At 43.2% G+C, this 17605-nt stretch overlaps 1 protein-coding gene across 1 annotated transcript in view; it reads right to left on the bottom strand.

Moving 5' to 3' along the window:
* Positions 1–2001: 2001 nt before the first annotated feature.
* Positions 2002–17605, bottom strand: part of LOC134025242 (reticulon-4-interacting protein 1 homolog, mitochondrial-like) — a 94717-nt gene continuing 79113 nt past the window's right edge. The window contains exons 7-8 of the mRNA XM_062468139.1: positions 3206–3301; positions 2002–2230 (exon numbers count right to left, since the gene is read on the bottom strand). Coding sequence (XP_062324123.1) covers positions 2036–2230; positions 3206–3301 — 291 coding nt within the window. The 3' untranslated portion in view covers positions 2002–2035. The remainder of the gene's footprint in view (positions 2231–3205; positions 3302–17605) is intronic.

Raw genomic sequence — 17605 nt, 5'->3', positions numbered from 1 at the left:
ATCTTGAGATCTAAGTGTCCTTGCGGGGCAATAGGGTGCAAGGAGACCGGAGAGGTACAGTGGTGCCAATCCATGCAGAGATTTGTAGGTTAGTAGTAGAACTTTGAAGTCAGCTCTGGCTTGGATAGGGAGCCAGTGTAGAGAGACAAGAGTAGATGTTATGTGATCAAACTTTCTTGTTCTGGTCAATAGTCTAGCAGCAGCATTTTGCACCCGCTGTAAATTTTTTAGGTGGGTAATTGGGAGGCCAGAGAACAACACATTGCAATAGTCCAATCGGGACGTAACAAATGCATGTATTAGTTTTTCGGCATCATCCTTTGAGAGAAATTTTCGTATTTTGGCAATATTACGTAGATGGAAAAATGCAGTTCTAGTAATTTGCTTAATATGGTACTCAAACGAAAGGTCTGGGTCCATTGTGACTCCTGAATTTTTTACTAGCTGGCTTTGAGAGACTTTGACGCCGTCTAGGTCTAAGGTCAGATTGGAAAAATTATTTCTATATTTTTTAGGACCGAAAATTTGAACCTCGGTTTTATCCGAATTTAGAAGAAGGAAATTTGCAGTCATCCAAGCTCTCAACCTAGAAACACATTTTTCCATAGCATGTGGAAATTCTCCAGACTTTATAGACATATATAGCTGAGTATCATCTGCATAACAGTGAAAATTTACCCCAGAGCTTCTAATTAGGTTTCCTAAAGGCAGCATATAGAGAGAAAATAACAGAGGGCCTAGAACTGAACCCTGTGGTACTCCGTATTTTACAGTGGAGCTCCTGGATGAGCAGCCATCATAGTTGACATATTGTGATCTATCAGATAGATACGATCTAAACCACTGAAGTGATGTACCAGAAATCCCAACATAGTTCTCCATACGTTCCAAGAGAATCTCATGATCCACCGTGTCAAAAGCTGCACTTAGGTCCAGAAGAACCAGGACAGAGAAAGAACCCGCGCCAGAGGCTAACAGTAGATCATTGACTACCTTGGCTAATGCAGTTTCAGTGCTGTGGTGGAGACGAAATCCAGACTGGAGAGGTTCATAAAGCTGATTTGAGGAGAGGTGCTCAGTGAGCTGTTGTGCCACAGCCTTCTCTAAAATTTTGGAGATAAATGGAAAATTTGAAATTGGCCTGTAGTTGCTAAGACAACCTGGATCCAGGTTTGTTTTTTTAAGAAGGGGCTTAATAATAGCTTGTTTGAAATCGTTGGGGACTTGGCCAATTACAATAGATTCATTAATAATACTAAGCATGGGTGGTCCAATAATAGGGAGAAGTTCCCTACAGAGTTTGGCAGGGAGAGGATCGAGAAGGCAGCTAGTGGGTTTCGAGGAGTCTATCAGCTCGATGAACGCTTCCATAGAAATAGGGTTAAAGTGAGTGAGAGCCTCAACATGCAGCATGCTTGGTATAGGGGAAAATTCTGTGTTGATGGCCACTCCTCCAGGACTAGTCTGTAGTTTGTCCCTTATTGCATAAATTTTTTGGTCAAAGAAATCTAAGAAATCATTGGGAGAGAAATCTGAACTAACACAGAGTGTACTTTTCTTAGTGAGATTTGCAACAGTGTCAAATAGGAACTTAGTGTTGTGTTTGTTCTTACTAATCAACCTAGAGAAATAATCTGATCTGGACCTAATGAGGACTTGCTTGTACTCCATTAGGCTGTCCTTCCAGGCCAGGCGGAAAACCTCCAATTTAGTGGTACGCCACTTATGTTCTAGTTTTCTAGTGAACCTCTTAAGAGTGCGGGTTTCCTCTGAATACCATGGAGCCAGTTTCTTGTCCTTTCTTTTAATATATATAATTGTATAGAGGTTCATCAAAGTTCCCGTATGTAGGTGCCTTTTAATTTCAATTAAAAAATTAAATATCCTATAGCAATTGAGTGTCTTTATCACAAATATTTCTCTTTTCCCACATGCATTTAAAATCCTTGTCTTTCTGTAAAATTCATGGACGAGTTCCATTCGGGCAACTAGGGAAGACATTCCATTTGTGATATACTGGCGCTTTGTGATGACATCACAATGACTTGACTTTTCTGTGCTGCCTGACTTCCTTTGGCATTTCTGGGGTGTCGCCATGGGCGTGCTCCACCTCCTCCTCCTCCTCCACCAGCATCACCACCGTCTTGCCCCTGGCGTGACCTTGCTCCACCTTCAAGAAGGCCTGGGGCATGTGGGAGAACGAGAAGCGAGCCTCCACCATCGGCAAGATCTAGAGAGGGGCATCAGGTTTGAGTTCTTGTAAAAGTATAAATAAACATGTTCCCTTTTATGTTTTCTACACCTATCGTGACATGAAACATGACCTAAACAGCTGATTCAATCCCTTTCAAGGAAAGTTTTGTTGCTAGAAAATTCTGACTGGGCTAAGAGGCTAATTTAAAACAATCTACTCCAGAGCATGTTTTTAAATATACACATAATAATGTGGTACATGATCTACAGGCTGCATACAGAGCTGCCGTATCACTTGCAGTTCTGTTTCCAGTATGCAATCCAACAAATAGTCAACAGACTTTTGAGGTTTGGCAATACCATTGTTCCGTACAGATGTGCTGGCTGAAACCAGAGTGCTGGTTATGTTTATAGGAGAGCTCCCAATGCCAGATAATCTCCAATTGAATCCACCTTTGTCAACAAAAATCATTGGAAGGGGAGAAGGGGAGGGATTGGGGGTAGAATGTGATGAGGTAGGACAATTGCAGCCTCGCCTTCCACCCTCCCCTGGTATTCTAATGTTATTCTGTATTTTGGTCAGCGTCTCGTCAATAACAAAGAATAGGGGCAGGTGTGGGGGAACACTTGTCACAGTAAAGACCGGCCACTTGTCTGGGAATGGGTGTGTGTGTTTGTGTCAGGGTTTGTTTGTGTCAACAGGGCGGTTTCCCACAACCAGCAGCCCTGGGACAAAGGGGTACGCTTATGGGAACCAGACTGGATCGACGCATATTGCCGGCTGGGGCAGGGGAGGAAGGGGGGAGGGGCTCTACATCTAATAAATTGGGACTGTCATTTAGTCTAAGTTAGTCAAAATTATTCAAACTCATTATGGGATCTAATTTGTTTCAGAAATGGGATTTGATTCAATGGACTGTGATGAAATCGATTTTAAGAGTGGTCTGACCGAGCCTGTCTCTGGTGAGTTTGAAAGGGTACAGTAACGGTACATGCAGCATTTTTGACGTACCTTTCCGGCGTCCACCAGCTCAGTGACTTGGTCGAGAGCAGGACCATCAGGAGCATAGAAAGCCCAGCGGTAGAATACCCCATTACACAAGATGTTCTAGGCAGGAGGGAAAGAGAGACTGTACTGCAAAGTAACTGCAGAATATTGCTTATTCCTGCAAGGCTGTTCCATGCCACTAGGGGACCCTGTTGTCTGTGTCGTAGAGTCCTGTCTAGTGGTCAGATCTTGGGGTGTGACGTCCAATCAGACACACTGGTCAGACAGACATTTTCAGGGACAAAGAGTGTAGGGGGGGGGGGGGGGGTTGGCAGGAAACTAATTAACGGGAATTTACTGACAACCCCACTACCCATACACACACCCACCTGCCAAAGTTCTGCCGTTTCAGCAACTGACATACAGTCCTCGAAACAGCCCTACCCTGCTTTAAACCAGTAATCCTACCATTTCAGCGCAAACCCACCACACCCATCACACATGCAATTCACAAACTGGGAAGCTATGTGTTTGGGGAAACATACGCTAACATAAGGAAGCACACAAGCATCTCTTTTTACTCTTCTGGGGGGTATAGAAAGCAGGTTTGACAAACTGTGATCTTAACCCTGAACTCTGAATTGATTTGCCATAAATGGGAAACTCTGACTTTTAGGTTCCAGAACAGCTGATTTGAATCAATTCAATCAACTTGGAGTATGTCCACTCTGAATTAAGCGTGTGAATGAGGTCTATTAAAAGCCAACATCAATGGAACTCCGATACTAGGATCCACCATGGCACCCGGCAACAAAAAACACTTCAGTTAGAAGTGTTAATACGTGGTTATGGTGAATCTGAGCACATATTCACGAAAATTCCCGATGTGAGATGAGCGGTTACATGACACTGACACTGAGTACATTCAGAAAAGTTAAACATTTCAAATAGCTTAAAAAGCTGGGAGTGAGTTGGCTGAGCGGTGAGGGAGTCGGGCTAGTAATCCGAAGGTTGCCAGTTCGATTCCCGGTCATGCCACGTTGTGTCCTTGGGCAAGGCACTTCACCCTACTTGCCTCGGGGGAATGTCCCTGTACTTACTGTAAGTCGCTCTGGATAAGAGCGTCTGCTAAATGTAAATGTAATGTAAAAGAAATATTGAAGACATTGTAATTACAAGTTAGCTTGTTAAAGTCTTTCAAAATTGTAAATGGAGGCTTTGACTGCGTCCCTGTTGTTATGGTTACTTATTTCAGACACTTTAATAGGCTCATACTATCAAAGAACTTAAATAGTTCTTCTATACTCTTTGATACTATGTAGCCAGCGCAATAATTTAGAACAAACAGTTTTGCTGGAACTACTTAGTAGGTGTCCATATATCACCTGATAATGGACACCCCTCCAGCCAATCAGAATCGAGTATTCGCCCAGACCATGGTATAAAATGAAATATACTACGAACAGGTAAGGCATATCTAGCTTAGGCCTATAAGCGTGTGATTGTAGCCTACGTCACTTGGTTTCAACTTTATTTGACATGATGAAAACTAAATATCAGTTAGTGCCAATTTCAACTTGTAGTAGCACTAGCCCCCAACAGAATGCTTTTCATCACAAGATGATGATGATTATGATGACGAAAAGACATTGACTGCTGCCGCAGAGACGGATGCAGAGCATGGCCTACATGTATGGTTGTTCTCTCCCCATGTACTTTTATTTACAGTCTTGTGTGGAATTGTCAGTCTTAAATGTACACTGAATGGAAAAACGAATTGCACATTCTGATCCTGTTGAACAGAGCATGGGTGGGCATTACCAGGAGGGGGGTCCATCAGCCTGTTAGTGGCAGTTTAATTCTGCATGTAGAACTGTGGAATTCAATGTAATATGGAATTAAATCATCTAATGTGTTCCCATTTCCCAATAAAGGAGTTGTACAAACTGCATCTCATGAAGCAAGTGCAAAAAAACTTACCAAGAGATGGTGTACTTAGGGCAGAAGATTAGGAAGGCTGATTTTTAAATTGATTTGGTGAAACATCAGTTATAGGTGGGTACACGATTACAGTACGGTTGCACGATATTGACAAAATGTGATATTGCAATATTGAGCATGAATATTGCAATATCAATATTAATCTCTATATTCTTAAACAAATATCAAAACACAAAAGTGATGGAAAAACACATCAAAATAGATTAATAGAAAATCAAAACAACAAGTTTTTGTACAACACAAGGGTTTATTTAAACTGACAGTACAATCTGAATAAATAAATAAACACCATGTCTACAAAACAGGACATGTTTTGTTGGTGGTACAGTATAACAAATGATATAACAAAATATAGCTGCAAGCAGCGAAGCGGGTTCCTCCGCAAAATTGCAAAATATTATAAACATGTACACTGTTGAAGATGGAGAGTTGGACAACAAGAGAGCAAAACTACTTCATGTTTGGCCAACAACAATAAGCTGAATGGGGATTTGAACTCATGAGCATAAGGTTACAAGTCAGTCTCTCTATCCTCTGCTACACACCAAATGTTGTTATTGTATGACTAGACAGGGCAGAGTATTAGCTTTGGTCAGCTTTGGGACAAAAGTTAAGAAACGGTTGACATTTCAAGGTAAAATTGCCTAAAATTGCTCATGGTACATCAGAATGATGTCACCTTGAAGCCAATAAGGTTTGAAAAACCATCAGTCAAAATTATATTTAATTTGTTGACACAAAGATATTGAGGCAATGTGGACATTAACATAAATACACCCCTTTCAGCCATTTTGTATTGCATTTCTTATTCCATTTCACCCTATATAAAGACATCTGCCCATGCACAACTTCCATCCATGCCGTTTCCCTCTCTCCCAGCACAGGTCATGCCAAGGCAGAAATTCTGCGGCGGCCGCATGAGGTTTAGAGGTAGTCCAAAAATATGCCTCCCACAATTGACACATTTTAACCACAGTACTTTTCAAACTTCCCAATTTGGCTGAATAACCACAGATATTGTAACTCTTCTTGAGTTGATCTCTTTCAGTCAATGCACAATTAACAATAGTCATGTGGGAAACTGGGCTAGGGCAGAGCTCATGTTCAGCTCCTTGCGAGAATAGCCTACGGCAGTACAGCAGCGGACTCTCTGGTCCCATTAAAATACACAACATGCACAATCAGGGTGACCAACAAGATTATATTAACTGATAAACAATAACATTACAAACAACTAACTGAACAAACACAACAACTGAAATCCCTCGCACGGCTGTTGTAACCGCACTATTTTCCACAAGTCAACAGGTGCGTTCAACTTCATGCAGCGCCTGCGTCGTCTGCAGCCGCCTGCAGCCCGGCTGACTTGAAGCAGCCAATGACATTCTCAGATTCAAGGCAGCCGGCTGCAACCGGCTGCCGGCCCATGAAGTTGAACATACCTTTTGCCTATTTGACATACCGCACTGCATGCTGGGTACCCAAGGGGCGCTGACGCTGATTATCTAGCTGTGCTCCGACTGTGTGATTTGAGTATTAACTTTGGTCAGCTTTGGGACAAAGGTTAAGAAACGGTTGACATTTCAAGGTGAAATTGCACATGGTTTTTCAGAATGATGTCATCCTGTTTAACTAAACAGATAATCAGAATTATGACAGGCCAAAAGACTGGCTGGATTTGAACCTGTGACCTTGCTCCTTGCAGTGCACTGTCTTAGCCTACTGAGCAATTCTCAGTGTTGAGAACCTTAGTGGTCAGTTACTGTATATAAAAGTAAGCTATTTGTCCTGTGGAAAGCATTATAAGATGTGGCTGAAGTTTAAACAGCTGTAATTAGGTAGCTAGCTAGAGATCGAGTTTCAGGGTACTTGCCGCCGAGTGAGACCCTGGCTTTGTTTACATAATTAGGGCCATTGTCAGCTGCGCCTTTAGCATATTTAAGGCGGCTAGCACTGCAGAGGCAGCCTCGTCTGGCAGCCTCGTCTGGCAGCCTCGTCTGGCAGCCTCGTCTGGCAGCCTCGTCTGGCAGCCTCGTCTGGCAGCCTCGTCTGGCAGCCTCGTCTGGCAGCCTCGTCTGGCAGCCTCGTCTGGCAGGCTCGTCTGGCAGGCTCGTCTGGCAGCCTCGTCTGGCAGCCTCGTCTGGCAGCCTCGTCTGGCAGCCTCGTCTGGCAGCCTCGTCTGGCAGCCTCGTCTGGCAGCCTCCGTGCACGAAGACTCGGTCGAACAAAGACAGGGAGTCTACCTGCGGGAGTCCACCGACGAGGCGGATCACCTCTTCTGATAAGTATCACCCTATTTGTATTTTAACCTACCTAGAACATATTCATAGCTAGCATGTGTTTCTTCAGCATTCCCGTTCATTACACCACTCGTAGACGTAGATATGTCACAAAGTATATATACGGTCCACTTCTAATCTTAGCTACCTATCCAGATCTTCTCCACCTGCCCTCTCTCTTTCTATTGGGCTCTGGAACTGCCAGTCTGCTGTGAACAAAGCAGACTTCATCCCAGCGTTTGCATCCCATGCTTCTCTTCACGCCCTTGCGCTGACAGAGACATGGATCCGCCCAGAGAACACTGCAACTCCAGCTGCTTTCTCCGTCAACCACTCGTTCTCTCACTCACCCCGCTCAACCGGGCGAGGTGGTGGGACAGGTTTGCTCCTTTCCCCACATATTAAATACACATCCACCCCACTCTCTGTTACTGCCAAATCATTTGAACACCATTATGTGATGCTAACTGATCCTATCAAAGCATTTTTAGTTGTCCTCGAACCACCCACCAGGGCCGCTAGCCGACTTTGTGGAGGAGCTGGACATGCTCCTCAGCGTCCTCCCGGATGACGGAACACCGCTGATACTCCTTGGGGACTTCAACATCCACCTCGAAGGAACGCAGGCCGTAGACTTCAAGTCTCTTCTGACTTCCTTCGACCTGAAGCTGCTGAACACACCGGCGACCCACAAGGCAAGAAAACAGCTCGACCTCATCCTGACACGTAACTGTATCACTGACTTAACCTCTGTAACCCCAATACACATTTCTGATCACTCCTTCATCCAATTCTCTGTCTCTCTCCGAAACTGCCCTCCTGTCAGTCACCACTGCCCTCCAGTCTGCCAGAGCGGCTTCGAGGTCATCCGTCATCATTCTGCTGGACCTTTCTGCAGCGTTTGATACGGTTAACCATCAAATCCTGCTGGCCAAACTTTCTGAGATGGGCATCACTGGCACTGCACTTCAGTGCATCTCATCCTACCTGTCGGGAAGATCCTACCAGTAGGCCGCAAGGTGAACCACGAAAAGTCTTTTAGAAAATGATTCCCGCTCCACAGTCGGGCATCTACACAATCTTTAGCTCATAAAAAAGAACGAGTCGTGCTAAGCTACCAAAAAAAAGTTTGTCGCTGAAATTCCAGTCGATTATCGTTGCGTCTATGTTTTATGCAGAACTAGTTTCTTCAGAACGTAATAGGATTTTGGTGGCACGGTTCGACACGTGATCGTTCTACACCAATAAGGTAGCTGCTTTTTGTCAACATGGATGGATATGTTTCGCAAATAGAGGATGGGACCTTGCATGTAACAGAAATTCGGCCCCTGACAGTGTTTTGCATGTGATACACTGCGGCTGCAAAAGTGCGTGTGAGACAGGCAGATGTTCATGTTTTTCTGCAGGACTGTGTTGCACATACTTATGTCGTTGTTGTAATTGTGCCAACACAAAAGAAACTGAGGAACTGGAAGATAACTGTCCTGACACTGACAGTGAGGACTGAGTGTCCTTAATCTGTTATTCCTTATTCTGTTTTGTACAGTTTTATATATCATATTTCATATTTTTCATTACGATTGTTTTTATGGTTGATCAGTGTTTTCATTTGTGGAAGAATGAATGAATGAATGTTACAACAACGACATAAGTCTGTCCCCCCCCCCCAGGTTAATGTAATAGCCTAGTTTAATAACTAATGTAATATCGCACATATTTTCGTACTATTTCCCCTAAAGCAATAAGGTTAGGCTACTTAGAGACCTTCCACTCATAGTGTTCTAAATGGCATAAATGCTGCCAATTATTAATTGACGTATTAATAATTGACGTTGGTCAGTAGCCTAGCCTATCGATTAAGGTACTCGAAAGCATGTACACTGTCTGCTTCATTTGAGCTTGATAGGCTAAGCATTCTGTAGCAAATAATAACAATAAACCCACTATTTATTAATTAAAACTACTTCTGCATAGTTGCACCGAAAATACAAACGTAAGCAAAGGCAGCAATCGCTATCGAATCAACAGACGTGCAATTTAGCTAGTAGGGGAATAATACAAACAACGAAGATCACCAGTTAACTTAATTTAAATTAGCAAGAATATAGACTAATACAATAACAGGCTTAAATTAACTGACAAGTTAGCTATACAACTTCTCAAAGACGCACAATCTCAACTGCGGTGTGAAGCGCAACATGCTATTCTCCGACATGCACTCTAACAATCACATAGACGTCCTAAAATTTTGTACAGCCCTATTTCTGATACCATGGCGGCAGAAATGTAGTCGTGGCGAGCCGCCATCGCAAAATAAACATAGAGGAAACAAACGTGCAAGGTCCCATCCTCTATTTGACAACCATATCCATCCGTGTTGACAAAAAGCAGCTACCTTATTGGTGTAGAAGGATCACATGTCGAACCGTGCCACCAAAATCCTATTACGCTCTGAAGAAACTAGTTCTGCATAAAACATAGACGCATCGACAATCGACTGGAATTTCAGCGACAAACTTTTTTTTGGTAGCTTAGCAGGACTTGTTCTTTTTGATGAGCTAAAGATTGTGTAGATGCCAGACTGTGGAGCGGGTTGAAACGATAACGGGGTTCACCTTACAGCCTACAGGTCTCCTGGGGAGGCAAAGTGTCAGGCCCCTGCCAGCTCTCCACTGGTGTCCCACAGGGATCCGTCCTTGGACCCTCCTCTTCTCCCTCTACACCACCTCGCTTGGACCAATCATCACCTCCCATGGCTTCTCCTACCACTGCTATGCTGACGACACGCAGCTGTACCTGTCGTTCCCCCCGACGGATCCGGGGATCTCAGCTAGGATTGAGGCCTGCCTCACAGACATCTCCGCCTGGATGACCAAGCACCACCTCCAGCTGAACCTCACCAAAACAGAACTCCTCATCATCCCGGCCAAACCCTCCATCTCCCACGCTCTCTCAATCACCCTGGGATCGGCGACGGTGACCCCTTCATCCTCTGCCAGAAACCTCGGGGTGACCATGGATGACGAGCTCTCCCTCACAGCCCACATTGCTGCGGTCTCCCAGTCGTGTAGATTCACCCTCTACAACATCCGGAAGATCAGGAGATACCTATCTGAGCATTCCACCCAGCTGCTAGTCCAAGCACTTGTCCTCTCAAAGTTGGACTACTGCAACTCGCTGCTCGCCGGTCTCCCAGCATGCGCAACCCGCTCTCTCCAGAGGATTCAGAACGCGGCGGCCCGTCTGGTCTTCAATCTACCCAGACGCTCCCATGTTACCCCGCTCCTCATCTCCCTCCACTGGCTTCCCATCACGGCCCGTATCAGATTCAAGACTCTGGTACTGACCTTCCGAGAGGTGAACGGGACTGCACCCGACTACATCAAGTCTCTCCTCCAGCCTTACACCCCCCCCCCCCCGCCACCTACGGTCTTCTTCTGACAACCGTCTGGTGGTCCCACCGCTCAAGAGCGCCCGGTCCCAACACAAGCTCTTCTCCTGTCTGGCCCCCCAATGGTGGAATCAACTCCCCACCTCCATCAGGGACACTGACTGTCTCCCCACCTTCAAGAAAAGGCTCAAGATGCACTTGTTCCGGGAGTACAACGGCACTTAGGAATGCTTGGCTGGACCTAATGTTAGTTTCCTCCAGGATCACAATGACTTGTATTGAGAGACTTGTTGCTCTTGTTGGTTAGTTGTAACGGTTTCAAATTCTTGTACTCGCTGTGAAATATTTTTACTGTTGATTGTTTTTTCTACAGGTACACTCTTGCACTCTTGTGGGTTTCATGTTGTTCAATTGTAACTTGTTTAACTGCATGCTCTTATGGTTCTTCCCTTTGGCACTTATTTGGTTTTCCACAATGTATGCTTCATGTTTTGGCTGCTCGCAATGTTTGGGGCTATCTCGTTGTTATGCTCAGTGACCTATGCTCTTTTGTAAAGCTCTCTCTTGGATAAAAGCGTCTGCTAAATGCATACATGTAATGTAAAATGTAAGAAGGGGTTTCTAACTTGGTCTCAACATGAACATGAAATTACTGCTTCGGCAACATGACAAATTACAGTCGAACAATGCGCGTTCTCCCTCTGGCATGACATATGGCACTGCCAATAACCAATCGAGTCCTTCCGCATGAAAAGCAGAACTAACATTTCTTAATGGCAAATAAATCCAGAGTCTTTTGTACAGTGCTCGTGCTGTGTGCAAATTACCAAACCAAAACAAAGCGCAGATTAACGAAAGGGAAAACAGTAACACCTTTTCTTTTAAATTATATATTTTTAGAGTTGCTTTATTTGTCCCCTCTGGGATCACCTTTGTAAGATCTCAACTAGGGCTGTCCCCACTCAGTCGACTAGTCGATTTTCTGGTCGATATACTAAATGTTCTACAGAAATTGTAAATAATATAATCTACAATTTCTGTAGAACATTTAGTTAATTCAGCAATGATGACAAGCGGGAATCAGATCTCACACTGCCATACGGCAGCTCAACTAAAAAAATCTTAGTCGACCAAAAGCATATCGACCAGAAAATGGACTAGTCGACTGAGTGGGGACAGCCCTAGTTGAGATCTTACAAAGGTGATCCCAGAGGGTATGTTTCTGCATAATTATGTGAGTATTAATGCTGAAAGATGTGTTTGTTTAGATGAATTCGAAGTTTGGTGGTTAACAAATGCTTGATCAACATGTGTTCTAAATCCTAGTCAAACAGGGAGTTTTTTTTTAAGCCTTTCCGACCAGAACTTCTATTTATAAGCGCTTTGCTGTTTGTCTTGAGTTCCAACACGCTTGTTTGATTCAAGTTTGAAATGCGCGCTGATAGATATTGTTTATTTCAGTTCTTCGAGTAAAAACTAAGAGTAATTGGGAAAGTGAGAAGAGTGTTACATTAAACCATATACAAACGACAAAATATTCAAATTAAATATTTTCATTTTGAGGTTTTGGTCCGCAAATTTGAGATTTGAAAAATTGTCCGTGCATTACGCATGCTGAGGGCGTAATGGCTGGTGAATAATATGAGCTCATAGATGGAAGTGTTCTGTATTACATGCTTTAAAGATCCTGTAAAGAGGACCTGAAAACTAGTATTAAGTTCGCTACACCACAGAATAATGTGTTATTAACTACCCATCCAAATTCTAATGAAAAAATTAAGTATGTTAAATTAGGCTTTGAAATCATGAAAAAATCAGCAGTCTTCTCTGCTTGAGACTGGGGGGGGGGGCGTGTCGCCTGAAGGAGCTTCGCCCCTCGCTGCCTACCTACGACTCAGATAATGGACGCTACGTCAAGCCAAACAAAACCGTATAGACCAATTATCACCCTACGTCAGACTACTGTCAAGCATGCTCAACTGCGCATGTCGGATGCAAAAGACAAACTTCTCCCGTGTATAATACACTTGGAGTGTCGATCAGGTCATCATATATCTCTGGCCACTGGATTTCAGGGCTTGACATTAACTTTTTGGGGCACTTGTCCTTTAGAGAAGTACATTTACGTTTCATTTGTCCATGCACAAAAGTCACTTGACCCCGATACCTTTAAATAGCCTGACCAAGTGATAGGGCAAAACTAGCCTGGCTAACGAAGGTCACTTTCTCAGGCAAATGATGAATGAAACAGGCTTGGTTAAAGAAATCCGAGATGCTGGCTATCTTCAGCAGGCTTGTATCTACAAAAGGCATGTTTATTTACATTTAGTCATTTAGCAGACGCTCTTATCCAGAGCGACTTACAGTAAGTACAGGGACATTCCCCCGAGGCAAGTAGGGTGAAGTGCCTTGCCCAAGGACACAACGTCATTTGGCACGGCCGGGAATCAAACTGGCAACCTTCAGATTACTAGCCCGATTCCCTAACCGCTCAGCCACCTGACTCCCCTTTATAGTGTAGAATGGAGTGAAGTCTCCCTCAGAATGCCAGTTTTACAAAAATCACTAAAATAATTGGACCAGCTGGCTAAAAGCAGAATTCCCATATCTCTTTAAAGCTGCCCTGCTCGACTTTTTAGATGTAGAATTGACTGTAAAACTGTAAAATTATGAACTTTGTGACATGATGTGAAGACATGGCTGCCGCATAAGACTATGCGGTCTACCGGGCGACATTCTATGGGGCGCCGTTTGTAAAAGGTTGCACGTCCGTTATTCCTGCTCAGTTTTCGCACATTTAGCACAAATAAATGCATCAGAATTTTCAACGGTCACTTTTTTAAACATTTAGGGAGAAATTCATCTAAATACATGTCGTAACTTATTTAGAGCAATGTTCTGCAGTATGCAAAATAATAAAATAATATTTTATAGAACTGTTAAATTTAATGTAAATGTTTAATGTAAATGTTAAATGTTTAATGTAAATGTTTAATGTAAATGTTTAATGTAAATGTTAAATGTAAATGTTAAATGTAAATGTTAAATGTTAAATCTAAATGTGTTAAATTCACACATTTAGCATAAATTCACACATTTAGCTAGCCACGCCCCTCTTTTCTGGATTTTTCTGGAAACCACGTGATTTTTCACATGGCTGTCTTTCAAAATGGCAAGTCCTGAAGATTTTTTTTTATCTCCACCTCATATGTACATACAATGTTGTACCACTTTTAAATTAACAAACATTTTCTACTCTTTCTATTTGTCACCCCTTTCTCAACTCCCCCTCCCAACATCCCTCAACTTTAAACACCAACAATGAGCAACATTCAGATACATTTTTACTGGCTTATTTTAAAATGATACTATTGGCCTGACATGCCAGAAGGGGTATAATATGTCATCTAAGGCACAATTAAATCTAATGAGTAGTATGTGGCTGGTTGAAGTTTTCAACCAGAAGATTTATTCTGGGCTTGGTTTGTGAAAGTGCTATTCTGACGTCATGCTGGGGATTGAGTCTGTTTCTGTATTTGTTTTTCAGGTATGCTAGAGTAGAAAACCCAGATTCACATAAGTATGTGGTACCAAACTGAATCAACACATTTACAGCTTTGCTAGCCAAGCAAGAGAACTCTTCCTGCTGGAGATGAGCAATCCAAAACTGAGAGTGATAATAGCCTCATAATAGTCTCAAATAGCATCTTACTGCCATTGTTGACCTGCAGTGTGACCAATGCTTCTAACTCTGTCTGACTTAGACCCAACTCTAGTGATGGCACAGCTTGGAAGGGATACTTCACCCACTGAAGGTTTTGAGATCCCTGTGAGTCTGGGAAGTATTGCTTAAAGTTCTTCTGTAGGCCAGACATGTGCTCAACTATGTTCTGCTTCACAGTCACTCAGGGGGACACCCGTGTTCTCTTGGTAGGCAGAGAGGACCGGAAACATTGCCAGTTCTCTCGCAGCCAGCTGCCATTGCCACAGAGCCAGGCGTGCAGCAAATCCTTGAATTCCATCGTCCAGCTCCAAAATGCTGTTCTCCTTTCCTTGAAGGCTTTTGTTCAGTGTGTTGAGCTTGTTGAAAATGTCCACAAGATATGCAAATCTTGCCAGCCAATACTTGTCCTGAAAATGCTTGGCAAGGTTAGGGTCTTCATTTTTGAGGTAGGCCATGACCTCTTCTCTCAGCTCCCACACTCTCTGCAGAACTCTTCCCCTGGAGAGCCACCTCACCTCACAGTGAAAGAGCAGGTGCTCATGCTCTGCTCCCATTTCCCTGCATAGCTCTGTGAAGAGCCTTGATTGTAATGGTCGCTTTTTGATTAGATTCACAATTCTCACAACCACATCAAAAACCTCTCCTAGGTCACGCTGTAATGCTTTGCTGGCCAAAGCTTCCCTGTGGATGATACAATGTGTCAGCTTCACATTTGGTACCACTTTACGAACATGAGCCACAAAACCAGACCTGCACCCAGTCATGTTCCTGGCACCATCAGTGCAAATTCCAATACAGTTAATCCATTCCAATTTGAGATCTTTCAAATTTGTGTCCACCACTCTGAAAATATCCTCTCCCCTTGTTGTTGTATGCAGCCGGTCACAGAACAGGAACTCCTCCTTCATATCCTTACCACTGATGTATCTGGAAAAGACCATTAATTGGGGAATCCCAGCAACATCAACAGACTCATCTAGCTGCAGTGAAAATATTTTGTGTTCCATTATTTCCCCTGTAACTGACTTTTGGATGTCCACTGCCATGTCTTTGATTCTAGTTGCAACTGTGTTATTTGAGAGTGGGACAGACTCAACTTTGTTCGCTGCTTCCTCACCCAAGAGAGAGAGACACACATCTTTTAAACATGGTTTTATCAGCTGCTCCCCAATGGAATGGGGCTTCTTTGCCTTGGCAATGTGGAGGCTGACTTGAAATGATGCCTTCAGTGCTGCTCTGTTCCCATTGAATGCCTGGTAGATGAGACAATAATATAATTCAAAATCACTGACACACATATACACAAAATAGCTCAAATTTACTAACTATGACATGCAACTGAAAGTAAATAATCCGTCAAGTCTTGAAGAAAATGCATGACATGCTATTTACTTCCTTTGTAGGGCACACTGAGTATTTTCTGTTATGTATCGGCTCATTTGAACAGCGTTGCGCGCTTAGACGCGAGAAAAGACTTGGTTTCTAATTGTAAGTGCAATGACGCCGTTGGGTCTGTATTCTTTCATTAATTCCCATGCATTTTATCTGCAGCACATAGGCCTACGCGAGTCGTGTGAAATGGCCTTTAACCTATATTAACATAATACACACGTTAATGACTCTTCCACACTGTCAAAACAAAGTTGAATAAATGCACTTCGCGGCCTAATCCACATAGGGACAAGCCGGGGGCGGAAGGTCGCACGGCATTGGCTGTCGCCATTAGCTATATGTTAGCTACATGTAACGTTAGCTAGCAACATACATTTTAGTCACAAAATAACCATTGGCACTGTAACTAACAGACACACAAAACATTTCAAATGCTTCTTACTTACATTTCCGCTGTCAAAACACTGTCTGCTGAAAGTCTCTTCTTTGCCCAGGAAAAATTCCTTTGACTTTCCCCGATGCTGAGAATGTCTCGTTTGGAGATGTCTGTCCAATTTGTTTCTTTTTAAGCTCTCATTACTGAGCACCTCCCCACATAAAACACACTGAGGTCTCTCCTCTGCATTTCGAATGGCTTTGGTGAAGCCAACGTTTATAAACTCTTCTTTATATTTTCGTTTTGACATCTCGCAATGCATGCCAAGGGAACCACAGAAGTCACTCTTAATGTTACCTCAGCCCAGACTCCGCGAGAGAGCGGGTAAACGTGGATCAGGATCGTGAGAAGAAAGGGGGAGGGGTAAACCGCCTCGCACGCAGCATCTGTGCTGACTAGACTAGTGTAGCAAAAAGAACGCTCATCTTCTATTTTAATTTGGAAAATTATTTCACATATCATAGAATTGTTATGCATTTTTTCTTTGTCATTTGGTGACCCAATACAAAAGTGTATGCGACCCATTTTGGGTCGCGACCCTAACTTTGGGAAACCGTGTCTTAGGGGAGTGTACTGTATAGTTATTGGGTGTGCTCAAGCCTTCGGCGAGAGCACAACCTTTGTTCTCTCACATATATATTATTATTATTATTATTATTTTTATTTCTTTTTGTCCCCCTAAAACTCAGTCAATATTTGGCCTACATAGACAACGTAGGTGTCAAAAGTTTCGTCTTGGTAGCGATTGAGTTGCTTGTATTGGGATTTACGTTCCGTTGCACGGTTTAAGTAGAAATTACGTTTTTGTGTCGAAAAGTGAAGCTAACGGTGGCTAACTTGCTAACCACAGTCAATGACGCTACTTACGTCACTAACGTCACGAAAACTCGCGTGACTACCTCTAGCAGAATATTAGTTTAGCAGCTCGTTAACTTCTGGGAGATAGCTAGGCTAACTATAGCTTTACTGCAAGGCAGCTGCAGAAACGCCACAAGCAAAGAGGCCAGGTGATAATTATTTACTAATTTTACTTTGTGATATGACACACACTTGTGATGTGTAATGTACAATATAAGCTGATATTATTAAGGAAGTACATCTACTTTCGGAAACAGTAGTCTACTATTTCACTGAAGTATTAGCATCATGACATTAGCCTGTGTTGCCCGGGCAACACATACTACAGTGGTCTATGATGTAG

Source organism: Osmerus eperlanus, chromosome 8 (assembly GCF_963692335.1).
Source record: "Osmerus eperlanus chromosome 8, fOsmEpe2.1, whole genome shotgun sequence".
NCBI classification, from domain to species: domain Eukaryota; kingdom Metazoa; phylum Chordata; class Actinopteri; order Osmeriformes; family Osmeridae; genus Osmerus; species Osmerus eperlanus.
This window is presented reverse-complemented; position numbering and strand designations above follow the sequence as displayed.